The sequence below is a fragment of the Nomia melanderi genome, chromosome 8 (genome assembly GCF_051020985.1).
Source record: "Nomia melanderi isolate GNS246 chromosome 8, iyNomMela1, whole genome shotgun sequence".
In the NCBI taxonomy this organism is placed as follows: domain Eukaryota; kingdom Metazoa; phylum Arthropoda; class Insecta; order Hymenoptera; family Halictidae; genus Nomia; species Nomia melanderi.
Genome location: NC_135006.1, coordinates 2,216,607 through 2,237,949, shown reverse-complemented (window position 1 = coordinate 2,237,949; position 21,343 = coordinate 2,216,607). Strand labels below are relative to the sequence as shown.

The 21,343-nt window shown below is 33.9% G+C and overlaps 1 protein-coding gene across 4 annotated transcripts; it reads right to left on the bottom strand.

Annotated features, from left to right (window-relative positions):
- Window positions 1-273: 273 nt before the first annotated feature.
- Window positions 274-20,058, bottom strand: LOC116426477 (aminopeptidase N-like). 4 transcript variants are annotated; one of them, XM_076370288.1, is made up of 12 exons: window positions 16,596-16,742; window positions 12,989-13,487; window positions 10,811-11,266; window positions 9,893-10,076; window positions 6,295-6,454; window positions 4,941-5,022; window positions 4,130-4,473; window positions 2,925-3,199; window positions 2,549-2,733; window positions 1,851-2,159; window positions 1,697-1,775; window positions 274-956 (listed from the first exon to the last, which is right to left on the bottom strand). In XM_076370288.1, the coding sequence occupies exons 2-12, from the start codon at window positions 13,474-13,476 to the stop codon at window positions 744-746; spliced, it is 2,775 nt and encodes a 924-aa protein (XP_076226403.1). In that variant the 5' UTR covers window positions 13,477-13,487; window positions 16,596-16,742; the 3' UTR covers window positions 274-743. The 4 variants fall into 4 exon arrangements, with proteins under 4 accessions (XP_076226403.1, XP_031831328.2, XP_076226402.1 ...); XM_076370287.1 differs by having other exon boundaries at window positions 275-956; window positions 16,637-16,792; XM_076370285.1 differs by lacking the exon at window positions 16,596-16,742 and adding an exon at window positions 19,892-20,058 and having other exon boundaries at window positions 276-956.
- Window positions 20,059-21,343: the final 1,285 nt, after the last annotated feature.

Below are 21,343 nucleotides of genomic sequence, written 5' to 3'. Positions count from 1 at the left end.
ACATGTGAATTATGCAAATATTCGCACGTAATTATTTAGATAATGTTTACGTTTTTCGTGGATGATGGAGAGAATTATTTAACTTTTGTGAGTACGTGGCAACACTGCGATACATCGGATCTACCTCCAAAGACTCTTCTTTCATAAATCAAAATATAGGTTTATAATTAAGACGTTTATATGTCTATATTAGTATTGATATCAGATTGCTTCTCGCATCGGACATCCTTCTCTTGCATACACACGTGAAAATTCATAACATCAACAACTTTGAAACACGTAATGTACAATTTATTTTGTATGTTCCTTTTTAAACATTTTTTAAAGTACATAAGTATACAGTTGAGCCATTTGTAATTATACGTAAATTATGTACAATCATACTACTAAATATATTAGTTAATAAAAATACAGTTAAATAGTTAATAAAAATAGATACAATATTCATAGAAATATTGTATTATTATTCATATATTATTACTATTTCTCATTTATTCTTTCTTTTAAGTACTGTAACGTCACGTGCCTTGTCTATGTCACATATTTTACAAATTGAGCAGAGCGTGTCCATTGAAAAAAGACACTCTTCGTCGCCAGACTGGGAATTCGCATAATTCATGGGGTATAAAAATAGTTTAGTTCGCGTTTGCAAAACTAGCAAACGTGCATAAATGTCCACAGTCTACACACATTTCCAAATGGCACTTCGGTAATGCGCGTGAAATAACCTGTCAATAATTTTCTTAATAGAATCGTGTAACGAATATTGAAAGGATAAGAAGCAAAGACGAAAATATCGGTATTCCACTTGAACTGAGCATTGGCTCGTTTTCTATCAGCCAATCGTCGATACTTTTCCTGTATTTTTCCACCCATTCAATATTTCTCATTGAATTTTCGGCTGTACTCTGTGCGACGTCAGCCTGAACGCCAACCCTAACGTGGAACACGCTCAACTGAGAACCAAAAAAAAATGGAACAAATTAAAGAAATTATCTTGAAAGTGTTATAGGGCAGGTAATTCATAGTATGGATCGCGTATGATCCCTTTCTTACACTCCAGAAACATATGACATGTAAATAAAATTGATATTTCTTAAAAGTCAATAATCTAGAATATCTCAAATCTAATTGAAAAAATCCACGGAGACGAAAGAATATGCTGAAAAGTGTACAAGTTAGATAAATGTATTTTTGAATGTACGTTTGAGTGAAATGTACGCGAAGTTGTATGCGAATTTCTTGTTAAAATTTGTTAAATGTATCTCCGAGGCTACTGTTAGAACATATTTTATTATGGAATATATTCGAATAGTTTGCAGGATGTGTTTCAACAAATTTTAACAAGAAATTCGCAGCATTATCGATTCAACATTTTACTGCCACCAGATTGCTCAACAACGAGCAATAATATTCGAATATTTCGATGACTGTGAATTTTCACATTCGAAGAAACGCGGAAAATACGAAAATAAATTAAACTTCTTGAGATCATATTCCGTTAGAAAACTCAATCCTTTCAGGATTTTCGATTATTACGGTTATCATGAATGTTCTTTCGTTAAATCTTTATAATCGAGAAATTTGATAAGAAACCCCTACAGGTCGAAATTTGTTTGTCTTCCCTTGAAATTCGACTTATCGAGGTTAGATTGTACAAGATTAAGAGATAGCAGGACTAATTTCGTCAACGTACCCTGACATAATCTTCTGAAGTTACAATTGCGCCTCCAAGAGTTTGTATACATGTGTTGAGCTTCGATTTGTAATCCTCCCTAAAATAATAAATAATGGTATCATTTGACGTGATAGAAGCCTATCAATATTTAGTCACATCTCTATGTACTTACAGCGTCTGGATCACGTCGTAGTTTGCCTCGAGTATATCAAGGACCAGTTTAACGCCGCTCGCGTGATTAGCTACGATTGCTTGAACTGCATATTCAAAGCTGATCGGCGAGTTCTCTTTGAAGGATAGAAGAAGGAAATTTTTGAGGATTTCTTCAGAATCGGAACAACCCATAACCGTGAGCAGAGTGTTTCTCTCAACCTTGTCTTTTGTTGATTCCGCCAATTTAGTTAGAGTTCCATTCCATGTCTCTGCATTGGCGGATTTCAATCCGTTGCAAAGAATATTGGTTTTCTGATCGGGATTGAGTCTAAAATGAGGAAACATAATTAACGATAACAACCTGTTGCTTCGTTGCTAATTGTCCAATGTGTTAACGTAGCCAATTAAGGGAGGAATCAACTAATTTTTCAATACTTTTTGTGTTTTTTTTTGTTGTTGAGAATTATTAACTAGGAATACTTATTGTTTTACAAGTACAAAGGTACATCCAAAAAGCAGAAAAGAATCTTGATTTATTCTTTTTATCGCTTTTTTACCATACTATTGTAATTTCCTTTTTATTTTAATACTAATTTACTTTGACTCAGTAATTAGTATTTGACTAAAAGAACTTTGACATCAGATATCCAGTTGGTCAAGTAAGTTGGCAACGGATGTGTTAATGCTGTAGAACGGACTGAAATATCGAAAACTTACTTTGTATTATTCTTGTACCAAGCATCGAATGCACTCTTAGCATACTCATTGCATTCATGTATTTCAGCTTTGCAAGCCCACGTCATCAGGCTCGGTTTTAGGAGTTGTACAACGTGGGCGTCGTCGGGCTTAATTTCGTAACTAGTCGTGTTCCTCAGAGTCGTCGTTATGAACTTAATGTAAGTCTACAAAGATAATTCGAACATTGTATGTAATTTTGGCCTTTTTATAAGTGGTTTTCTTAAAGAAAATGTGTGATTTTGTTCATGAGTCAAATCGACTCGTGCCGGAAGAGATATGTAGGTATATAAAAATGTCGGTGAACCTAGCGTTAAGCGAGCATCGCTGTATATCGTCAGCGTGTATACGTATTTACCTTGAAAATGCCGTACTGCGGTGAACTGTACATCATATTTTGTAAGAAATTCAGGTTTCTGAAAGTTGTCGTCCACGGAATGTAATCCGTCTCATTTTTCAGGTAAAGTGTCAACGACAACGCAGTGTCATACTTTGTGCGGTTTGTGCGTGCCATGATCAAAACGTCGTCGATCAGTTGAGCACGGTTCACAGGATGTATGTTTGACAAGTTTTTGTTAAGGGCTTCCGCCAGTTTGTTCCAGTTCTCTTCCGCGTAGTTTACACGGTAGTAACCTGCAATATAGTTCGGGCATGAGTTGGAAAATCCAAAATTACTTTTCTAACGTATAAACTTCAGTGCTGTTTGCAGTTGAGGATAGAAACTCTCGGTGCTGTTCGTACTTTCGGCAATTGTTTCGATCAGTTGTGAACAACAGAAATAAATCATAAGTGATTTTTCAGAATTATATTATACCGGTTTTATAACATATTTTTCGGTTCTTGAAACAGTTATGAAGAACCGAGAAGAGCAGTTCTATAACTGTTATTTTATGGTTTTCGAGACAGTTGCGAAGAACCGTAATGAAGAACCGAAAAATAATTACAGAACCGCTCGAAAAAATTAAATGTTAAATATCGTTTTAAATCTTTGGGGGTCGGTTTATTTTTCCTCTAGATTCATTAAAAAAAGGTTCCATCGAAATCGATGATTCAACCTTCGACATCGCAACCTCTCCTTACGTCAGTCTTAATTTCTTCCCTTAAATCTTGTCCTTAATCCTTCGCTCTCTAGAGTGCTCATGTAAAATACTTTATTTAAAGTATTTGATATGTCTAAAATGTGTACAAATCCTATGAATAGCGTATCACATGAAACAAGTATTAAAAAAGCACGGGGTCCACATGAAAGATTAAACTTACTTATTTATTCTCTTTCTGATTATTCATTTTCATTTTTATTATTTGCTTAGAAATGGAAAAATAAAACGACCACATTGTTCAGAATTTCTTTTATGTAAAAATAGAAAAGTGTCGCTCAGTTTTGAAATTGTGACGAAAGAATCGCGCCGTTTGTTGCTTTCCGACCGAGTTTTTTCAAAAACCCGTGGGACTCCAACGGTTAAAGAGTCGAGAGTTTTACAGCACTAATTTTAATTAGTACTCTATACTTCTAATGTTTGACACCAACGTTTTTAAACTGTTCGTATGTCCAACTGTACGCACCTGTTTGTTGTTTGTTCACAAGAATCCAACCTTCAACGTTCGATATTTCCAAAGTATTATTTTTCAACCAAATAGTGGGTTCAGTGTTCGCGAAGTCAGGCTTCGCTTCCGTGGCGTATGTAATTGGCACCGACCACTTGGTCTGTTTGTCGGATTCGTATAATAAAAATCGTTCTTGACTTAACTTGAATTTTCCATCGACCTTCGACACGGTAACCAACGGATATCCCGGCTTAGTAATCCATTCGTTCATGATCGTACTGAATTTCTCGCCATCCCAAGTTTTATTTGCCGCAGATTCAAGATGCTGAATAAGATTTGCGGATTCGGCGACTTTTAACTCACTATAAAAATTATGACGAAAGTCAAATTAGCCCTTTGAACTCTGTAGGCTCCAATATTGCAGCAGTTATAATATTAAATATTTTAATGAGTTAAAGAAACTACCCTAATATTATTAGATTTTCTATTATTAATTATTAGATTTTTATTAAAAGATCTAAGATATGTTATAGCATTTTTCATTTTCACTAGAGATACCATAAAAATTAGTTGCAATTGCTGATTACAAAACCGTCTGGAGTGCTAAGGGTTAGTTTACCATAAAAATATTTTTGAAGAATTTCGTGATAACGACTATCACGTTGACTAAAAGATCTTCTGTGGTTTCATTCAATAGTTTTTTATCCGACGAAACATGTAATCTACTGCTATTGGAAATGATTCTTTTATTATAATATTATTAAGTTGTTCAAATGATAAATTCTTTGTATTTGTCGACCTGAGTACTGTGATTTTGTGTGGTACTTACAAAGCTTTCAAGTAAGATTGTAAACCTTTCTGAAACACTTCTGGCGTCAGGATATGGGACATCATTCGAATAACGGATCCAGCTAAAAACAATATGTACAATATATTACGATATTTTACAATTCCATTATTGTTACTTCCAACGTTAAATAAGAAATGGAAAGAATCAGTAACTGATGGCACGTTTCTTGGCAAAAAAATGAAGATCACTCAAAATTTTCAATATTTCTGAGTTTCTAGTGAAATTTAATGGTCTAGACATAATTAGATAATAATTTTTAATAACTAATAAAGTACACAAATAGTTACATATACTTGCATTAATAATTTGTACCTTTTCCCTTTATTTCAATTATAGTGCATTCTTTCTGATATATTTTATTCGCACTCTTACAAGTATCCTAAATTTTTGGATGATTTTGCCAAATTTGCATGTTTTAAATAAACTCCAGACATTCAAAGTACTTGTTTTAATAGATTTGTGACTTAATAATATATAAGTTACTAATACCTACGTGTAAAACACATTAATATGTGCTAACGCTCGTAACTAAATGTCATTTGGTATTTTATATTCAACGAAAAATATGAGAGACGTTGAGAATTTTGAATAGCCCCAGTTTCTTAGCCAGGGGATGCATACTATCAAAGTTATCGAAGCTATCGAAACTATCAAATTGTTGTTGATCCTTTTAACACATTAAGGACCGCTAAGAAATCTTGCACGTTACTAAAATCCTCATTACTTTTTTATTTATGAAGCAATTTTTGCGAAACTCTCAGAAATTGTAAAATAGGATGTATTTTAGGCAATTATTAAAAAACATGGTTTTCAATAATTATCATAAAATTTTTATTTAAAAATCAATTTTACCAAAGTTTCTAGTACTTTTTTAATGTACGATATATAGTATGCAGCACGAGAAAACTCGTGAGCGGGCCTTAATGTGTTAATACCACATTAACCAACCGTTGACTACATTTTACATCCGTCTCCCTCGTTTAATTTGTTTAAGAAATGCCTCACTAAAATTTCCCTGTATTCAACTCTTCTCGAGAACACCGTCTTTTATCACTGCACTGATAATATTTACGACGGCCGTGTTACATGCCAATTGATAAGATACGATTCGGTTACTATGTATTCACGCTTTTCTGGATGATCGTGTGTCATTGTTAAAAATTCCTATCGTCGTTAATTTGACGTGTTTTTATCTTATAATACGATCAAGGTATCGCAATCGTTGATCCTCAGATTTTTACGTGGTACTGATAAAGTTACGCAACGCGAGGCAATAAACTTTGTCACGTAGGAGAATTAACGATGACAGATTTATCGTTATTAATGATTTTACCTTTCTGATAGGCGATACTGTCGAACAATGCAGAAATTTCTGACGGCTTCTCCACCGCTTTGTTCATGGGACGCGATTTTGTACTGGCGTCCGCGATAAACGCGTTCCCTTGCGTTACCTCAATTGCATACAAATCCGTCAAACGCCACGACGGCTCGATCTGAAAGCGAAAATTCATTCGGAAGTTAATTAAAAAATAACGTATTCCATCCTTTGAGTAAAGTGTCTGATTCTTCCAAATATTACGTTCATCGGAAAATTCTGTATCTCTTTTTTATGGAAATTGGGTATTGCTGTAGAAGTAATTAACAGTAGAACTACCGAGCATTTGATACGATTGAAATGTAATCGCTATGAATATTGTAGTAATAGATTATTTTCGGTTTCTTCAGACATTCATTATAGTATTCAAGTGAAACTATTTATTTTCAAAATCATTCCGAATATTCAATACTCTGAAGATATCAATAATTGCGAAACAGAAAAACTGAAGCCAGTCATTTTGACTGGTACGGTAGTTCTAGTGCTAATAATTAATTATTAATAATTGTATCACAATTTTATTATATTATTATAATTATAATTAGCATAATTATATTATACTATTATTAATTAGCTCAGCACCTTAGATAGAAGATCTTTATGGGAAATACAAGTTCGACGAAGTGATGCGAAGAAGCAAGACTTAAATGAAAGCTAATGTTTCTCCGTAGGAATCTTAATAACTTGAAAATAAAATAGTAGCAATTTTGAATATTTACGAACACTTGTTTACTTCGTATTCTGTTCATTTGTAGCTACTACTAATAATAAATTAACCAATGTTACTCTACAGCCGAATGTTGTCATTTTAAAAGCGGATTAAAGTACAAAGAATTGATAACGCGGATCGAATGTAATTTTTCTAGATAGCGACACTTGAGAGATTCGAAGGTGACTTTCGATTTCTTAAATAAAAATACATATATATACATATAATGTGTACATATAATGTATATATATATATATATATATATATATATATATATATATATATATATATATATATATGTAGTACGATTATGGTGCTCGAACGATTTTTCAAATAAAATCATCTCCGACCTTAATGATAAAACTCGAGTATTTATTTGTAGGAAGAGCAAAATTGTGTTTAATCATATCTGACGAATTGAAACGATTACTTTTATTCTCATGTTAACACTAAAACTGTTAAACAAATAACAATGACACGTTTCAAAAGTATTTGTATTACAACTGTTGAGATAATAAAAAGTGTCTGTAAGGCATTGAAAAATAAGGTCGTGTATTTCGGTAGAAATCCATTCTTTTTCCTTTTATAAGAAATTATGTGTAACTTGCTTTAATTACTCGGTAGTTCTTGTATTAAAAAAGGATAAATCTTTAAACTCATTTACAGATCAGAGATAGGATCAGAGAATCATAGAGTAATCTTACTTACATGGAGATACGAAAATTTCCCGAAAAGAAGGAACAAGGTATTTTATCAACGATTCAGTTATGACAAATACCCTGTTTGTCCCACTAGATGATTACTTGGTAAATTAAGATGTATGAGATTATTCGATTATATATTGATTATTGTATTACGATTTTCATGATGTCGAAGCAGTAAAAACTGCAGCATATTTGAATTGTCTTACATTTAAATGGATGCTAATATGTTGATGCTGTATGTTATGAACACACTGCGACTATTGCATGTCCAAAAATAAAAATGTTTATAATATGTTTGAAACGGAACGTAAGAACATAATTGCCGCTAATCATTGAGTGTTAATTTTGTTTAAAAGGATTAAGATTATCAGAAAACATACTGCAAAATGCGAGCAGATTATTTATAAAAAGATAGATAGATTGATATATGGAGATTGAATAACAGATTAGCATCAAGTTAATCGTTTGATTGTCGGTCAATCCGATCGGAGTACAACATTATCAAAATTAAAAAATCGTTTAATTATTTTCGATCGTAATAAATATTCTCTCTTTTTTACAAAACATCTGTCTTTCGGAAGTCATGAATTTATATAATTCTCTTTATATGTATATATTCATGATAAATTAAAGTCTAATATAATTTTGGCACTGTAAAAATATAATTAAAATTATAGTCTATGTCGTTATAAACGTTACAAACTAAACCGATGCATAAACGAAATATTCTCGATCCTAGACAGAACAATATTGTTTGTCTGTGTGTCTGTTTTGAGTATAATGTCCACAATCGTCTTAATGAATTATAGGTAATCGCTAGGTAATTTGAACAATCGTGAAATTGAATGACTATACGTGAGTCAATATCAAACTGGGTTACACACATAGTTATACAAGGGTATGTAAGTACGTAATTCGACAGTAGAGAGTTTCTTATCTAAATTAATAGGGAGACAAGAGTGTTAGAGTAATGGTATTATCGGATCATCGGAGAGCTACTTTTTTGATATTAGATCTATCATACTTAAATTAATACCTTGAAGACTGGTAAATACTCTACTTAAATATCTTTTTATCATTCTTCTCGGATGATATAACATCCGGAACAATATACAAGTAATTGATGTTAGGATATGGGAAACTCCGCTTTACTGATGAAACGTTAAAGATAAGTTTGACGTATTGGTAGGAGTTTCGTGTACGCAATATTTGTGCTGATAACGAGTCCCCTCTTAAATTAACGCCAAAACTATTTTGTACGTGTATGTAAAATAACAGAATTTCCAAAACAGAGGTAAGAGAAAGAACAAAATATTAGGTTTATCAAGACAAATTCACTTTTTGTAAGAATACAAGTTTGTCTGAATATAATACAATTCGAATAAGAACAGTTTCTTATAGGAGAAGTATTATTAAAAGTGAGCTATGATAAGTTTTAATTAAATTGAAAAAGAAACCAATCATAGATTACCCATTGGTAAATAAATAATCTATACAGAGTGCTTAGGCATATCTATAATGATACGGAAACAATAAAAACGGTTTTTTGTATAAATCAGTGATAAAAGGTTTTAAGATAAATTAAATTAAAGTCTTAAAACATATCCGAGGCCACAATTTCCAAAGTACCTACATAGTAAACAATTCTTTTGAGTCATCATGTACAATAAATATATTCTTTTAAGTTTTAGGGGAATATATCGCAAATTTTTAACTCAAAATTAGTTCCGCTTTTCTAAAAATAAAATCTTCCAATGCTAATGCATCTAAAAATACCGACTTAAATATTTCTTAGCTCCATTCCTCGTAAGACCAACGATTTTTTTTATTCGTACATGCATTGCAAAATGCAGTGCTCCATGAGATAAATAATACTGACAAGAGAGAAGAGAATGTTATCTACTAATTAAATTTTATAGCCGGTTGAATATTCTCCTTAATCAATAGAATGGAACATCATTTCCTACGAAATAATTACCAATAAATCAATATTGTTCTTCTAATTTTAATTAATACTGGGATTCAGAAGAGAAAGATCCATCAGATCCAAATAAGATCAATTCGTGAAATCTTTTTTCTGGTTATTTTCGCATTTTTCTGATTATTGAAAGTCCTTAAATACATAAAAATCGCTCGTACTTACCAGATTCGTGATAAAATACTGGAAGTAATTAGCGAATCCTTCATTCAGCCAAATGAACTCCCACCACTTTGGACTGACCAGATTTCCGAACCACTGGTGTGCGAATTCGTGCGCTATGATTGTTGCTATGCTCTGCTTAGAACGTGTTGTGGTAACACCCTCTTCGTACAAAAGAGCGGTCTCCCTTTAACAGCAGTGACGAACATGAATTACTTAAAGAAACTTGATGTACTTATTTACATATATCTGCGAAATATTTGGAATCTCTACGAAAACACAATATTCTAATTATACAGCTGGTGAAAAATTTGAAACTATTTGACATGTAACGCCACAAAATATAATAAAATATAATAAAATAAAATAAAATAAAATAAAATAAAATAAAATAAAATAAAATAAAATAAAATAAAATAAAATAAAATAAAATAAAATAAAATAAAATAAAATAAAATAAAATAAAATAACAAAACTTCTGTATTTTTATGTTTGACTAACAAGAGAACCTTTTCAACCATCACACACTGATTTGATAAAACTTACGTGAAACATTGATCAACATCCACTTCGAAGGAGTGAAAACATCCCTCAAAGTTCAGGGTTGATAATATATTTCTTTAATATCTTTGAAACCAGGTGGTATTGAAAAGAAATTCTTTTACTAAATTGTTCGCCTCGAAACGAACAATTCAGATCTCTTTTATACACCCGGTAGTTTCAGAGATATAGAAAATATACTTTCAACCCTGGACTTTTAGGGGTGTTTTCATCCCCTCAAAGTGAATATTGGCCAATAAGAAAAAATACGTGTGAAATATTTTCTGTAGAATTATGTCTCGCATCAGTTTCATCAAAATCGGCGTGTGCTGGTTGAAAAGGTTCCCTTTGTCGGTCTACGCGAGAGGAAGCGTGTAGTACCTGTACGTTACTAGACCCCAGTTCTCCATAGCACCCGCATTGAAGTCCTTAATGGAAATTTGGTCCATCTTAGCCATATGTTGCGTATAGTTCACACCAGTGTATGCGTCCAATTGTGCGATCACTTTTATACCGAAGTCTAATGCGTATTTCGTATGATCCACCGCATTAGGTTTCGTGAACACTCTATAGATGCCGTTTTCCGTAAATTTATAATCCGACACAACAAATGCCACCAGGTAAGACGATATAGGTGGGGTTGGTTTGAAAGTAGTAGTTGTCGTTTGGGTTTTGTCATTTGGTTTCGCGGAGTCCTGAGGCATGTTGGAGATTACAGCGGTGTAGTTGGACAAATGTGTGATCGAAATTGTGTAGGATGCTTTGTACGCGGGCTCGTCCCAGCAAGGGAACGCGAGTCGCGCGCCGGTCGGCTCGAAGTGAGTCGTCGCTATATATCTGTAACATTCAAATTCATTTGGAGCAATCGCAGAACGCCTGTCTTACAAATGTAAAATTTAGCAATTTTATGTACACGCTGGAAAAGAATTGTACTTTCTTGTCGTAGCGTGATTCTACACCTTCGGTTTAATGGAAATCGAGGTATAAAAGCTGCTGGAAAATAGCCTCCGACGAAAAGGGGGAAATGATGAAAAGAAAGGGTTGAGCTCGACAGAAATTAACAAAAAAAAATGTCTCTGGCGTGACAAAAGGCGTTAATAGGTCGAAAATGAATAGTTTTCCCGTAAATCGCTGTTGAATTTTGCGTAAGAGAGTAAAGGAACGCAATATCAGTTGTCCATTCCTGATACAGTCAAAAGGTTAATTTGATGTAGACATAAATGAAGAATCTGCAGATGAAGTCTACGAGTTCTCCAGTCTTAACTGTTAACTACCGACATTAGCCCCAGAGATCAATCTAATTCCAAAGTTAACGAACGATCCTGATTAGAATAAACATTATTGACTAATTTTCCCAATCTAATTGATAAAGGACATACATTAAGAAATATCATGAACAAAACTTTCTTCGCTTCTTCTGAAACAATGCTCTTAATGTTGACGTGAGAGTTTTTGTATTTCGATAGTTAATACGTTGACTACCAAGGAAAGCTTCAGATTTTCAAATATCGTTTTCTCTTTTCTAGCAAAGATACAGAGGAAAAGTTATAGATCATCCGGTATCGTGATTGTCAGAACATTTTCATTTGACACATCAGTTATCTGATAAATTAGAATTGCCTCCAAGTAATTTGACACGATTAACATTATTCCTACCGCGACCAGTTAAGTGACTGTTTTTAAAATTTCGATTAGAATTTTCCTAAAATGTAAATATAAAACATTTTTCAATATTCACACCTTTTTTTATTGTTTATTTTCTGAGAAAATTTTGTAGTCTGTCTTACCAACCACGACCGGTCATTTGACCGGTAGAACGATTTATATCTTTTTGTAATAGTATTCTCTCAAAGACTCAACGAAACTATAAAGCCGTTACAAACGAAAGGTAATGCAGTTGTGGCATGATTTTAGCCAAAAAGTGCCTTTCGGGGACTGTTTTACGGTACTTCCAAGTGTTTAAAGTTCTCGCTCGCCTATCGGCCTCGGTAAAATCGGTAAAATCTAAATGTCGGAGATGGCCTTCACAGACATTTTTCAATATCCTAGATTTAGCCGGGATAAATGCATGGATTTTATATAAAGAATCCACGGGAGAAGAAATTTCGAGGCAGGAATTTTTATTTCAATTGGCAGAAGAACTTGCCATTGAATATCAAAAAGAACTAGAGTTAGGCAAAGAAAATGAAGCAACACTCGTCACAAATACAAGTACAGGTTCACGCGAACGGAAACCATGCCAAATAAGATATTGCACAAACAATAAGACTAACAAAATCTGTCTAAAATGTAAAAAGTACGTGTGTGGGAAATGTGCAATCGACAAACCTATTTGTAAAAAATGCGGTGGAAACGAATAAAATGTAAATTATTTACGTCTAAATAAAAGGAACTATATTTGTATACTGTCAAATTGGCTATTATCTTCATTCTATATTAAAAAATATAAGGTGTGCTAAAGACTAGTCATTTGACTGGTCGCGGTAGGAATAGGTATTCGTGGAGTGTCGGTAGGAATTGCGTTAACTCGTTACAAACAGGCATCGAGTATATACTTACTTGAGGTTGTTCTTCTCATCGAAATATCTACTCCTGTAGAATCCGCGATTCTTGTTGTTCAACAGGCCCGAGAACTTTATGGTAAGATCGTATACTTTCGATACTTCGAGGTCCTTTGCTAATTCGACCGTCAGTATTTCATGATCCTGATCAAGGTCCACTTTTTTCACCGGAATAGCAGTTTGTTTGTCCTTCAGCGTGACATCTTCGGTGTTTATCGTTAAATTCAGTTGATTCAATACTAAGGTCGATGTTTTGTTTACGATCTCCACTTTGATCGTGACTGTTCCCACGAAGGAGAATTTGTCGGGATTTAGATTTGGTTCAATGTGGAGAATGTATTCAGTGGGTTTGGCGTATGTAGGAAGTCTGTATTTTGTCCCGGTTTCGGCTCCGCTGACGGCCGAGAGCAGCAGCAACGACAGCAACGCTAAGGCTGACATCTTGAATCGTTTTGTTAGCAGAATCTCATGCAACGGAAGATCCATCAACGATAATCCTGTCTCCACAAAGCAAATCGATTAGCGATTTCATTGGAGTCACGGGGTCCGCGGAAATCCTCTGCCTCAACTTTAATTCACCCTTAACGATCCAGTGATACATTCACCGACACATTTTCAAATCGATTTACGAACAAAATCGGATGTGGTTAATTCACTATTAACCCTTTGCGGACGAAGATTCTTCGAAACATACAAAACCTTCAACATATGAAGCTAAATTATATATCAATTGCTTAATTAATATAAGAAGAGAAAACTATGTGCTGATCTGTTGCTGTTTCATCAATTAGATCATTTATCCACAACTTAGCCTTTCAAATCTGAACATTTCATCTCGCCGAAATGCCGACATCCGTCCGCAAAGGGTTAAACGACTCGGTCTAGTTTTACCATTTATTTTATCTCCCGGATTATTCCAACGAATTTTTCTTATTGAAAATGTTCTTTTGATCTTGGCAATGATAAAAAAATCATGTAATGTAACATTTGGAATGTGTTCAGAATGACAAGAATTTGTTCGTTTCTGTTTCGCTAGAAATGGAACTTGGACAGCAATGCGGTTCATTGGTTTGAGAGTTTTTAATGCTATTTAACATTTTGGTAAAAAAATTCGTTCTTTAAGAATTCTTGCGACATGTATGAAAACTGTAGTTCCTTATTGAGAATACGGATAAATAAACATTAATTGTTTCTAATAGAAGTGTATTAATATTTTATATTCGGAAGCTATATCGAAGTTATTATCAGGAAAATAATTATACAACTATCATTTCCAATTATCATTTCTGAAGACGTGAATTACTCTAAGAACATACTTTGTACGAAAGTTATGGGGTATAGAAGGGTGCATATACGATTATGTAATATACGTATAAACAGCATAGAAGTTTCTATTTACTGAGCATTTCCTGTTTAAGAAAGATACTTTTCACCCATAAAAGATATCTTTGAAGGGAGTCTTGAAAATCTGACACATAAAAAACAGCAAAGAAATCTGTCTTTGAATCGTAAACCTCGTCTCAGTTTACTTATCTGTAATAATAATGATTCTCTATTTTGAGACTACAGAGCTATAAAATCTCATCTTTCCTGCATTCTAATATTTCTTCTACCAAAATCTCATAACACGTATACCTTATTTTGTTATGTGTTCATATTTACAAGTAATTTTTTCAAAAATTTTCATTCAAGCAATGTATACCTATAAAACTCATTATTTCCAAAATGAATATTCCAATTTTTGGATGAGTGTGCTCGTCACAACACAAACCCTCGCAGTTCCCTCGTAACGAGTACACTCGTCAAAAACAGCTAACTGGTTAAATATCAGACTAACGCAAATCTTATCCTTCAACATCTGATTATAATTTTTCTCGCCATCCGCATATGTACATCGTATATATGTATCGAGCCTTATCTCTATTTTACACAATGCAATAAAAGTTATTCAGATCAAACTTTGATTAACGAGTAATTCAAAGTGTTTTCTGTATCTCTTTCGACCGTTGAACGATAAACACGTAGATACATACAAACGTGTAACAGTTAAAGTGCGTCGTTTCTGACATTTGATTTCTTCAAGATAAATTTAATTATTCTTCTACTTAATATAGAAGATAAAGATATTTGAACGCTCGTTGATGTGCGTGCTATCCAACGAGAATCAGCCGACGCGTGAGTTAATAACTTATCGTAGCTATTTTTCACGACCATGAATCGACGCGTGTCAGATAAATGTTTGGTATGGATTATTTGATTATTATCGAAGTATCGATAATAATTAAGTATCGTACGATTTGATTTCGTTATATTAGACTCTTCAATGAATTCGTGGGTTTTTCATCATTTTTGTACATGCCACGCTAGTTTATAGGATCGCGAAATAATTCTGTTCGAATATTTTCGTGTTATTGACACCTTGTTAGCCTGCAAATTTTTTTACAGAAAGTATCTTTCAACTGTTATGTACACGAGTACTTTATTCGCATATCAATCGCTCGGAAACCAATGCGGATAAGTCCAAAAACGAGAAATTGAGAAAATTCATGTTTTAGCTTGTGAAATTATTATAAAATATATTTAGGAACTATAAAAGTAAGAGCTTTCTGACCTAGGTAAAAACGAAGAAGCGAGTAAATCCTTTAATAACTAAAAAGATTATTATTTATTCCATTAAAATTTACAAAAAGTAGAAAATATGAAAAAATCAACTTAATATGTTGAATCGATTTAAATGATCTAAACTAATGAGTACAATCTAGAACGCTCTTACAAACATCTATATTTTCAAACATAAGTTAATGTAAGTGAAAATACAACGAAACTCATGAACAACCCGGACAAATGAACACGAGTATACCGGCCAGCAAGGTGTTGAAATGACAAGTGTCGTGTAATCAGATAACAACTTATATATTTTAACCCGTTAACTGTAGAATTTAGTTTAAAAAATCTCTGGTTTCGCGTGCAATAAAATCAACAAATAAAGTGTGTACTCGTCGAATGCAGAACGAATGCACCTAGAGTATATTTTAACACTAAAACTATCCGACGAGTGAAAATCGCCCATTCCTGATGCAATTATTAACCGTTTGGATGCTAAACAACTTTTGTGGATATTTATCAAAAATGCGGAAGTGATTAGATGTATATGCAAAAAAACTAATAAGAGTAGTTATCTAATGAGATTGCAAATATTTGTATTGTTACAAAAAAATATCAAAAAATAACATTTATTCAAATAAATTTACTCTGATCCATTTCTTGAAAAACATAGTATGAAAATTATAAATGATACTGATAAATGGAAGCGCCTCCGCGCTCTCTGCAATTTTAGAGATATATAGCGCTCCTCAGCACTCAAATGTTTAAAAAGACAACATGTGTTTCTCTGAGAAATTATTCAAGAAATTGATTTAGCGATACGCCAACTGAATTATAAATCAACTGAAGTCTCAATAGATTCACCCTTAAAGTTCGTATAGAGGAATTTCAAAAAGTCATTTAATGTTGATGAAAAACCAAAGCGACATAAAAACCAATTCCGCGTTTATCTGAAAAAATAAAGGATGTATCGTTTCAAGTTCATGATGAGACGTTTATACCCGTCAAGCGCAGTGAACTGATTAAATATTAAACACTCAACCCTTATCCTTCAGAAATGCAACACTCGCGTACAAGCTGTAATGTCACTGTTTCTAACTTCAAACTTTTTCCGAAACGTTTGTACTTTTGCCCGTTACTGTTGCATTTGCAAAGCTAATTTTAATTGCTTAACGCTTCCGTTACGGAAGAAATAGTTACCGATATGTTATCGTCGAACTGTCTTGAGCGCACACTCGAAACCAAGAAAATCGAATTGCCTTTGGTGGAAAAAAATTCATTGAAACGTTCGTTATGCACACGTTACTAAAAGAGACGCCGACGAAACGATTTTTCCTTTAGTCTGTTAATACATTGCGCACCGGTAACGAGAAATCTCGTTTTTATATAAAGACACTTAGCTGTGTAACTTCGCTAATTACCGCAGCATTGAAAAAAATATAAAATTTCATTCGAATTGATTATCTATTTAAAATGTATTACATAACAATATGATATCTGAGTTTCTTCATGGATAGTGATATAAGTTGACCTCAGTGAAAATTGCCATCCGCACGATTCAGTTTTCTGAAAATTAGCCGGCACGCAGTGTGTTAACCGTAGAATTGAATTTCAGAAATCTCTGATTATTCCAGCAAAAGAATAAGATAATGAAGTGTATATTTTGCATGCGTCTATAACATATTCGAACGAAAAGTTCAAACAGAACGAAGAAGAATTGCACGTGTATCGGAAAAAATAAAGAATTTATCGTTCACTGAATTAGTTTCATTTTGATTTTAAGACGACGCGTATACTCGTCGAGCAGAATTAACTGATTAATACGTTGACCGTCACGAGAATCTTGAATTTGTGTAAAATTTAATTATTCTTCCGTAACTAAGAAAAATGGTATTAGAATTAATTATTAATAAGTTGACATCGTCGTTCTTAACACTAATCGCGAAGCGGCCAAATGGCCGGTTTTAAAATTTGATTAAAAATCTTGCGTTTTCTTCCATTTAACATTAATGAATTCTTATACTCCTCGATTAGTATAAATTCGATCAGTTTTTCAATTCTTGTCTTTTCTTCTATTTCCGTTTCGACTAAGAAAAATTCATCATCTAACTTGTTTACTTGTCTTTTGTAGCTAGTTATTTGACTGGTTACGATAGGAACAATTATATACGAAGATTTATATATTCTATTACGAAATATTTTGATTTGGCGCCGGTTCTCTTCTTGTATTTGTTTTCAAGCAATTTGGAAGCTCCGGTCATCAGTGACCATCGTGACGGTCAACGTGTTAACCCCTTAGCTACGACAGAATTCTGTATTAACGCGCATTTCGAAAGAAATGTATTGAAACCATCAAAATACTGAATTGAACCGAATTAAACCGGTGTAAAATAATGAAATTTACATAAAATACGACTAACAGAAAATGTAATTGTTGAATTTTGCTGCGATTTTTGTCAATAACATTTCACATAGCACGCCGAAATCGAGTTTTTAAAACGCCTTTAGGCGCCAACAGTAGCCAAGGGGTTAAACTACGTTACAATCGTTGAAAAATATACAAATAAAAAAGAACTGTCACTGCTCCGAGCGTAGAAAATGAAAAATAACTTCGATTACTTAGTATCCGTTAAACCGAGAATTTTCCTAAATATTACGCGCACCGAATGCTAGAACGGTTCGAATCGTCGAACACGTTTATGGAAAAAGCATCACTCCGCTTATCGACGCATAAGTATTCTAAGAACAAACGAGTCTATCTAATGTATAATTTACATTTCCAACCGAATACTTCCGCTGTCAACGTGCGAACGCGTGCTACGTGTCCATAAAATTCACGAGCATCGTTCGTCGTAACGGGCAATTAACGAAAGTTTCGTTGATTGCTAGCTGAAGAATTCAGTGATTAAAATCGTAATTAACATTGAAACTACCAAGCAGTTAAGTTGACATTTGAAAGTTCTTCTAGAAAAACTCCGAGAGTGCATCTATTGAGACTTTAATTGATTTGCAATTCAGTTTGCGTATCGCTAAATCAATTTCTTGAATAATTTCTCAGAGAAACAACAGTTATCTTTTTAATAATCGCAAAAAGAAGAAGTCACGAATTGGTCATTTTGACCCGCCTGGCATTCTTAGTGTTAACACGTTCGCGACCGTTGCCAAATTTGAAATATCCTAATTATAGACCGTTTCTTGCAATTGTTTAGTGTGTTATGTTATTAGTATAATTTTGAAACAATCGAGACATAGTAAATAAAATCTACAACAGGCTATACCGTACGCCAAATATACAGGGTGTTAACTTGTACTCGAACACCTAACTTCTAAGTCACAACGACCTAAAGTCACCCAAGAAAAAACTGACTAAACAAGATGTTTAAGTAGGGGTTTGTTATTATCACCATCAGATGCACGCCTAAAAACCATATGCATCTTATTTAGTCAGTTGTTTCTTACTTTCAATAACAGCGGGAATTTAGGTGTTCGAGTTCAAGTTAACGCTCTGTATATTAACCTTTTGAGTGGTAAATTCTTTTTTATTTAATTAGTAACAAGGAAAGTCTAACACGTTTCTAATATTGTATAAAAATAGTATAGACTTTATATGAAAATTCACCGAAATGTAATTTTTTGTTTATAACTATGCCCCTTTATTTAAAACTCTCGAGCGTTTCTCGAATATGTATGAAAATTCCCCTGATGCTCAAAGGATTCGTCACACGTGTATTAATCAGTTTCTCAATATTTCTCTTTCTTATTGTTCCTGCCTCCACTAAAAAAATCTTTCATCTGCCTTCTTTACATTTACTTTGTAGCGACTCATTTGACCAGTTACATTATCAAAAGTAACCAGCCTGGTTACCGTTAAGGTGCTACTATAAGCGAGTGCCTATTTCCACTAATTTACCTCCATATTAACGTGTCGCACCCGCGTCGATGGTCCTTTCCGAAACACTTTCATAATTACCGGCGTGCAGGTGTTTAAAGACAGAGGAATAGACCGTCCATCGTCACTGATACCAATGTCCATCGAACAGACCGAATGCGTCACTGGTATCCTCGAAGATTCGTCCCGAATCTTACCGGAACGGAAGTCGAGGAAGCGTCCTTTCCGTCGACCACGTCCGATTTCTAAGATCGTTAATCGACGCACCATTTCGAGAAGGACATGATCTAGGATACCGTCCTCACTGGCTAGGGTTTGTTCGAAAAAGTCGGCGCAGAGGATTCGCTCGATAGTATCGGCAGCGATCGATCGAGACGCGGCTCGAGTTTTGTGATCTTAATGACGTACCTCGCGAATGTACAACCGACGAGATTATACGTCGGCGGAGGATCGTTTCTAAGGCTACACGCGTAGATGCGTTCTGTTTATATAGCAGGCAACAGGAAAGATTAACATTGGAATCACAGATTTAATCTTATCGGCAGTTCGTTAAGTGTACCGGCTGATAGTAGGCGAACTATTACGTTTGCAAAATTCTGTTGAGAGTTCAAGTAGGCAGGTTCTTTTAAGCCGCCGGCTTTTTTATCGGCGGCGTTGATAATCGCAGCAACCAATGAACGCTGGCAACCGGGCAGATGCCAGAAAATCCTCGGCGGTCTCGTCCGTTCGTTATCAGCAGACTAGAACAATGTTCCGCTGCAGCGGAGGCCGATCTCAGTTCCTACCTGGCGTACAGAGAATTTCGGAACACGTGTACCGAACACTAATTACGCCGGTTCACCGTGTTCTTGAGTGACAGATGACACCTTCTCGATTCTTGTCCTTGAAACGATTACACTCCAAACTGTACCGGAAATTAATTTGTTACGAAGACAAATCGATATTTTCGCAGCGACTTAAAATACAGAATTATTTTGTAAAGGAAGTACGATATAGACAGTTTCAATATTTTTCAAAATGGGAACTGACGCTTCGTTATTATTATTATGAGAAATTACATCGTCAAAAATATTCCGCTGTACGTTGAATTAGGCGAGTGGGTGATGGCAGTTTGCCACTCACACGCTGACCGCTAAGAAGTCCTGATTCGACACTTTACAATTCATCGTATAACTATCTTTTACAGAAATCAATTAAAAATAAATTTACTCCTGCCCAACAATATTGAATCTAAACGCATCATTAGCATATATCTGTAAGTATAGACTATCAAACTAGATTGTCAATGAATATTTAATCAACATTTGTATAATGTTATTCTCATTGTTTACTATATTATTCTAATTTTATATCATGATCTATGCATTTATTTCCACATTTTAACACTAAAACTACCAGGCAGGTCAAAATCACCCATTCATGACTTCTTCCTTTTGCCATTATTAAAAAGATAACAGATGTTTCTCTGATAAATTACGAGAGAAATTGATTTGCCAATGCGCAAACTGTATTGTAAACGAATTTAAGTCTCAATAGATGCATTCTCGGAATTTCTATAAAGAAATGTCAAAAAGTCAATTTAACTGTTATAGTAATTAACCTGTAAAATTAGATTGATCGTGCACAATATTCTTAGAAGCATGGAATATTTGAAATGATTTTGAAAATAAATACTTCCACTTGAATACTGTAATGAATATCTGAAGAAAAAGAAAGTAATCTATTGTTTCAATTTTTATAGGGATTACATATCAATCGTATTAAATGCTTGAGAGTTCTAGTGTTAATAAACATTCGTATGCTAATCGAGATTAACGCGAACATTTAAATACCTTCGAACCACGGTAAAAAGTGAGAATA

Bases quoted from the DNA above. Each gene is read 5' to 3' on its own strand.
- LOC116426477 (XM_076370285.1), bottom strand. From the start codon at position 13,476: ATGGATCTTCCGTTGCATGAGATTCTGCTAACAAAACGATTCAAGATG. The intron at 6,455-9,892 runs GTAAGTACGAGC...TTTCGCTTTCAG, and splicing joins AGTATTTTATCACGAATCTG to ATCGAGCCGTCGTGGCGTTT. The intron at 2,160-2,548 runs GTAAGTTTTCGA...TCCTCATTTTAG, and splicing joins TGGTACAAGAATAATACAAA to ACTCAATCCCGATCAGAAAA.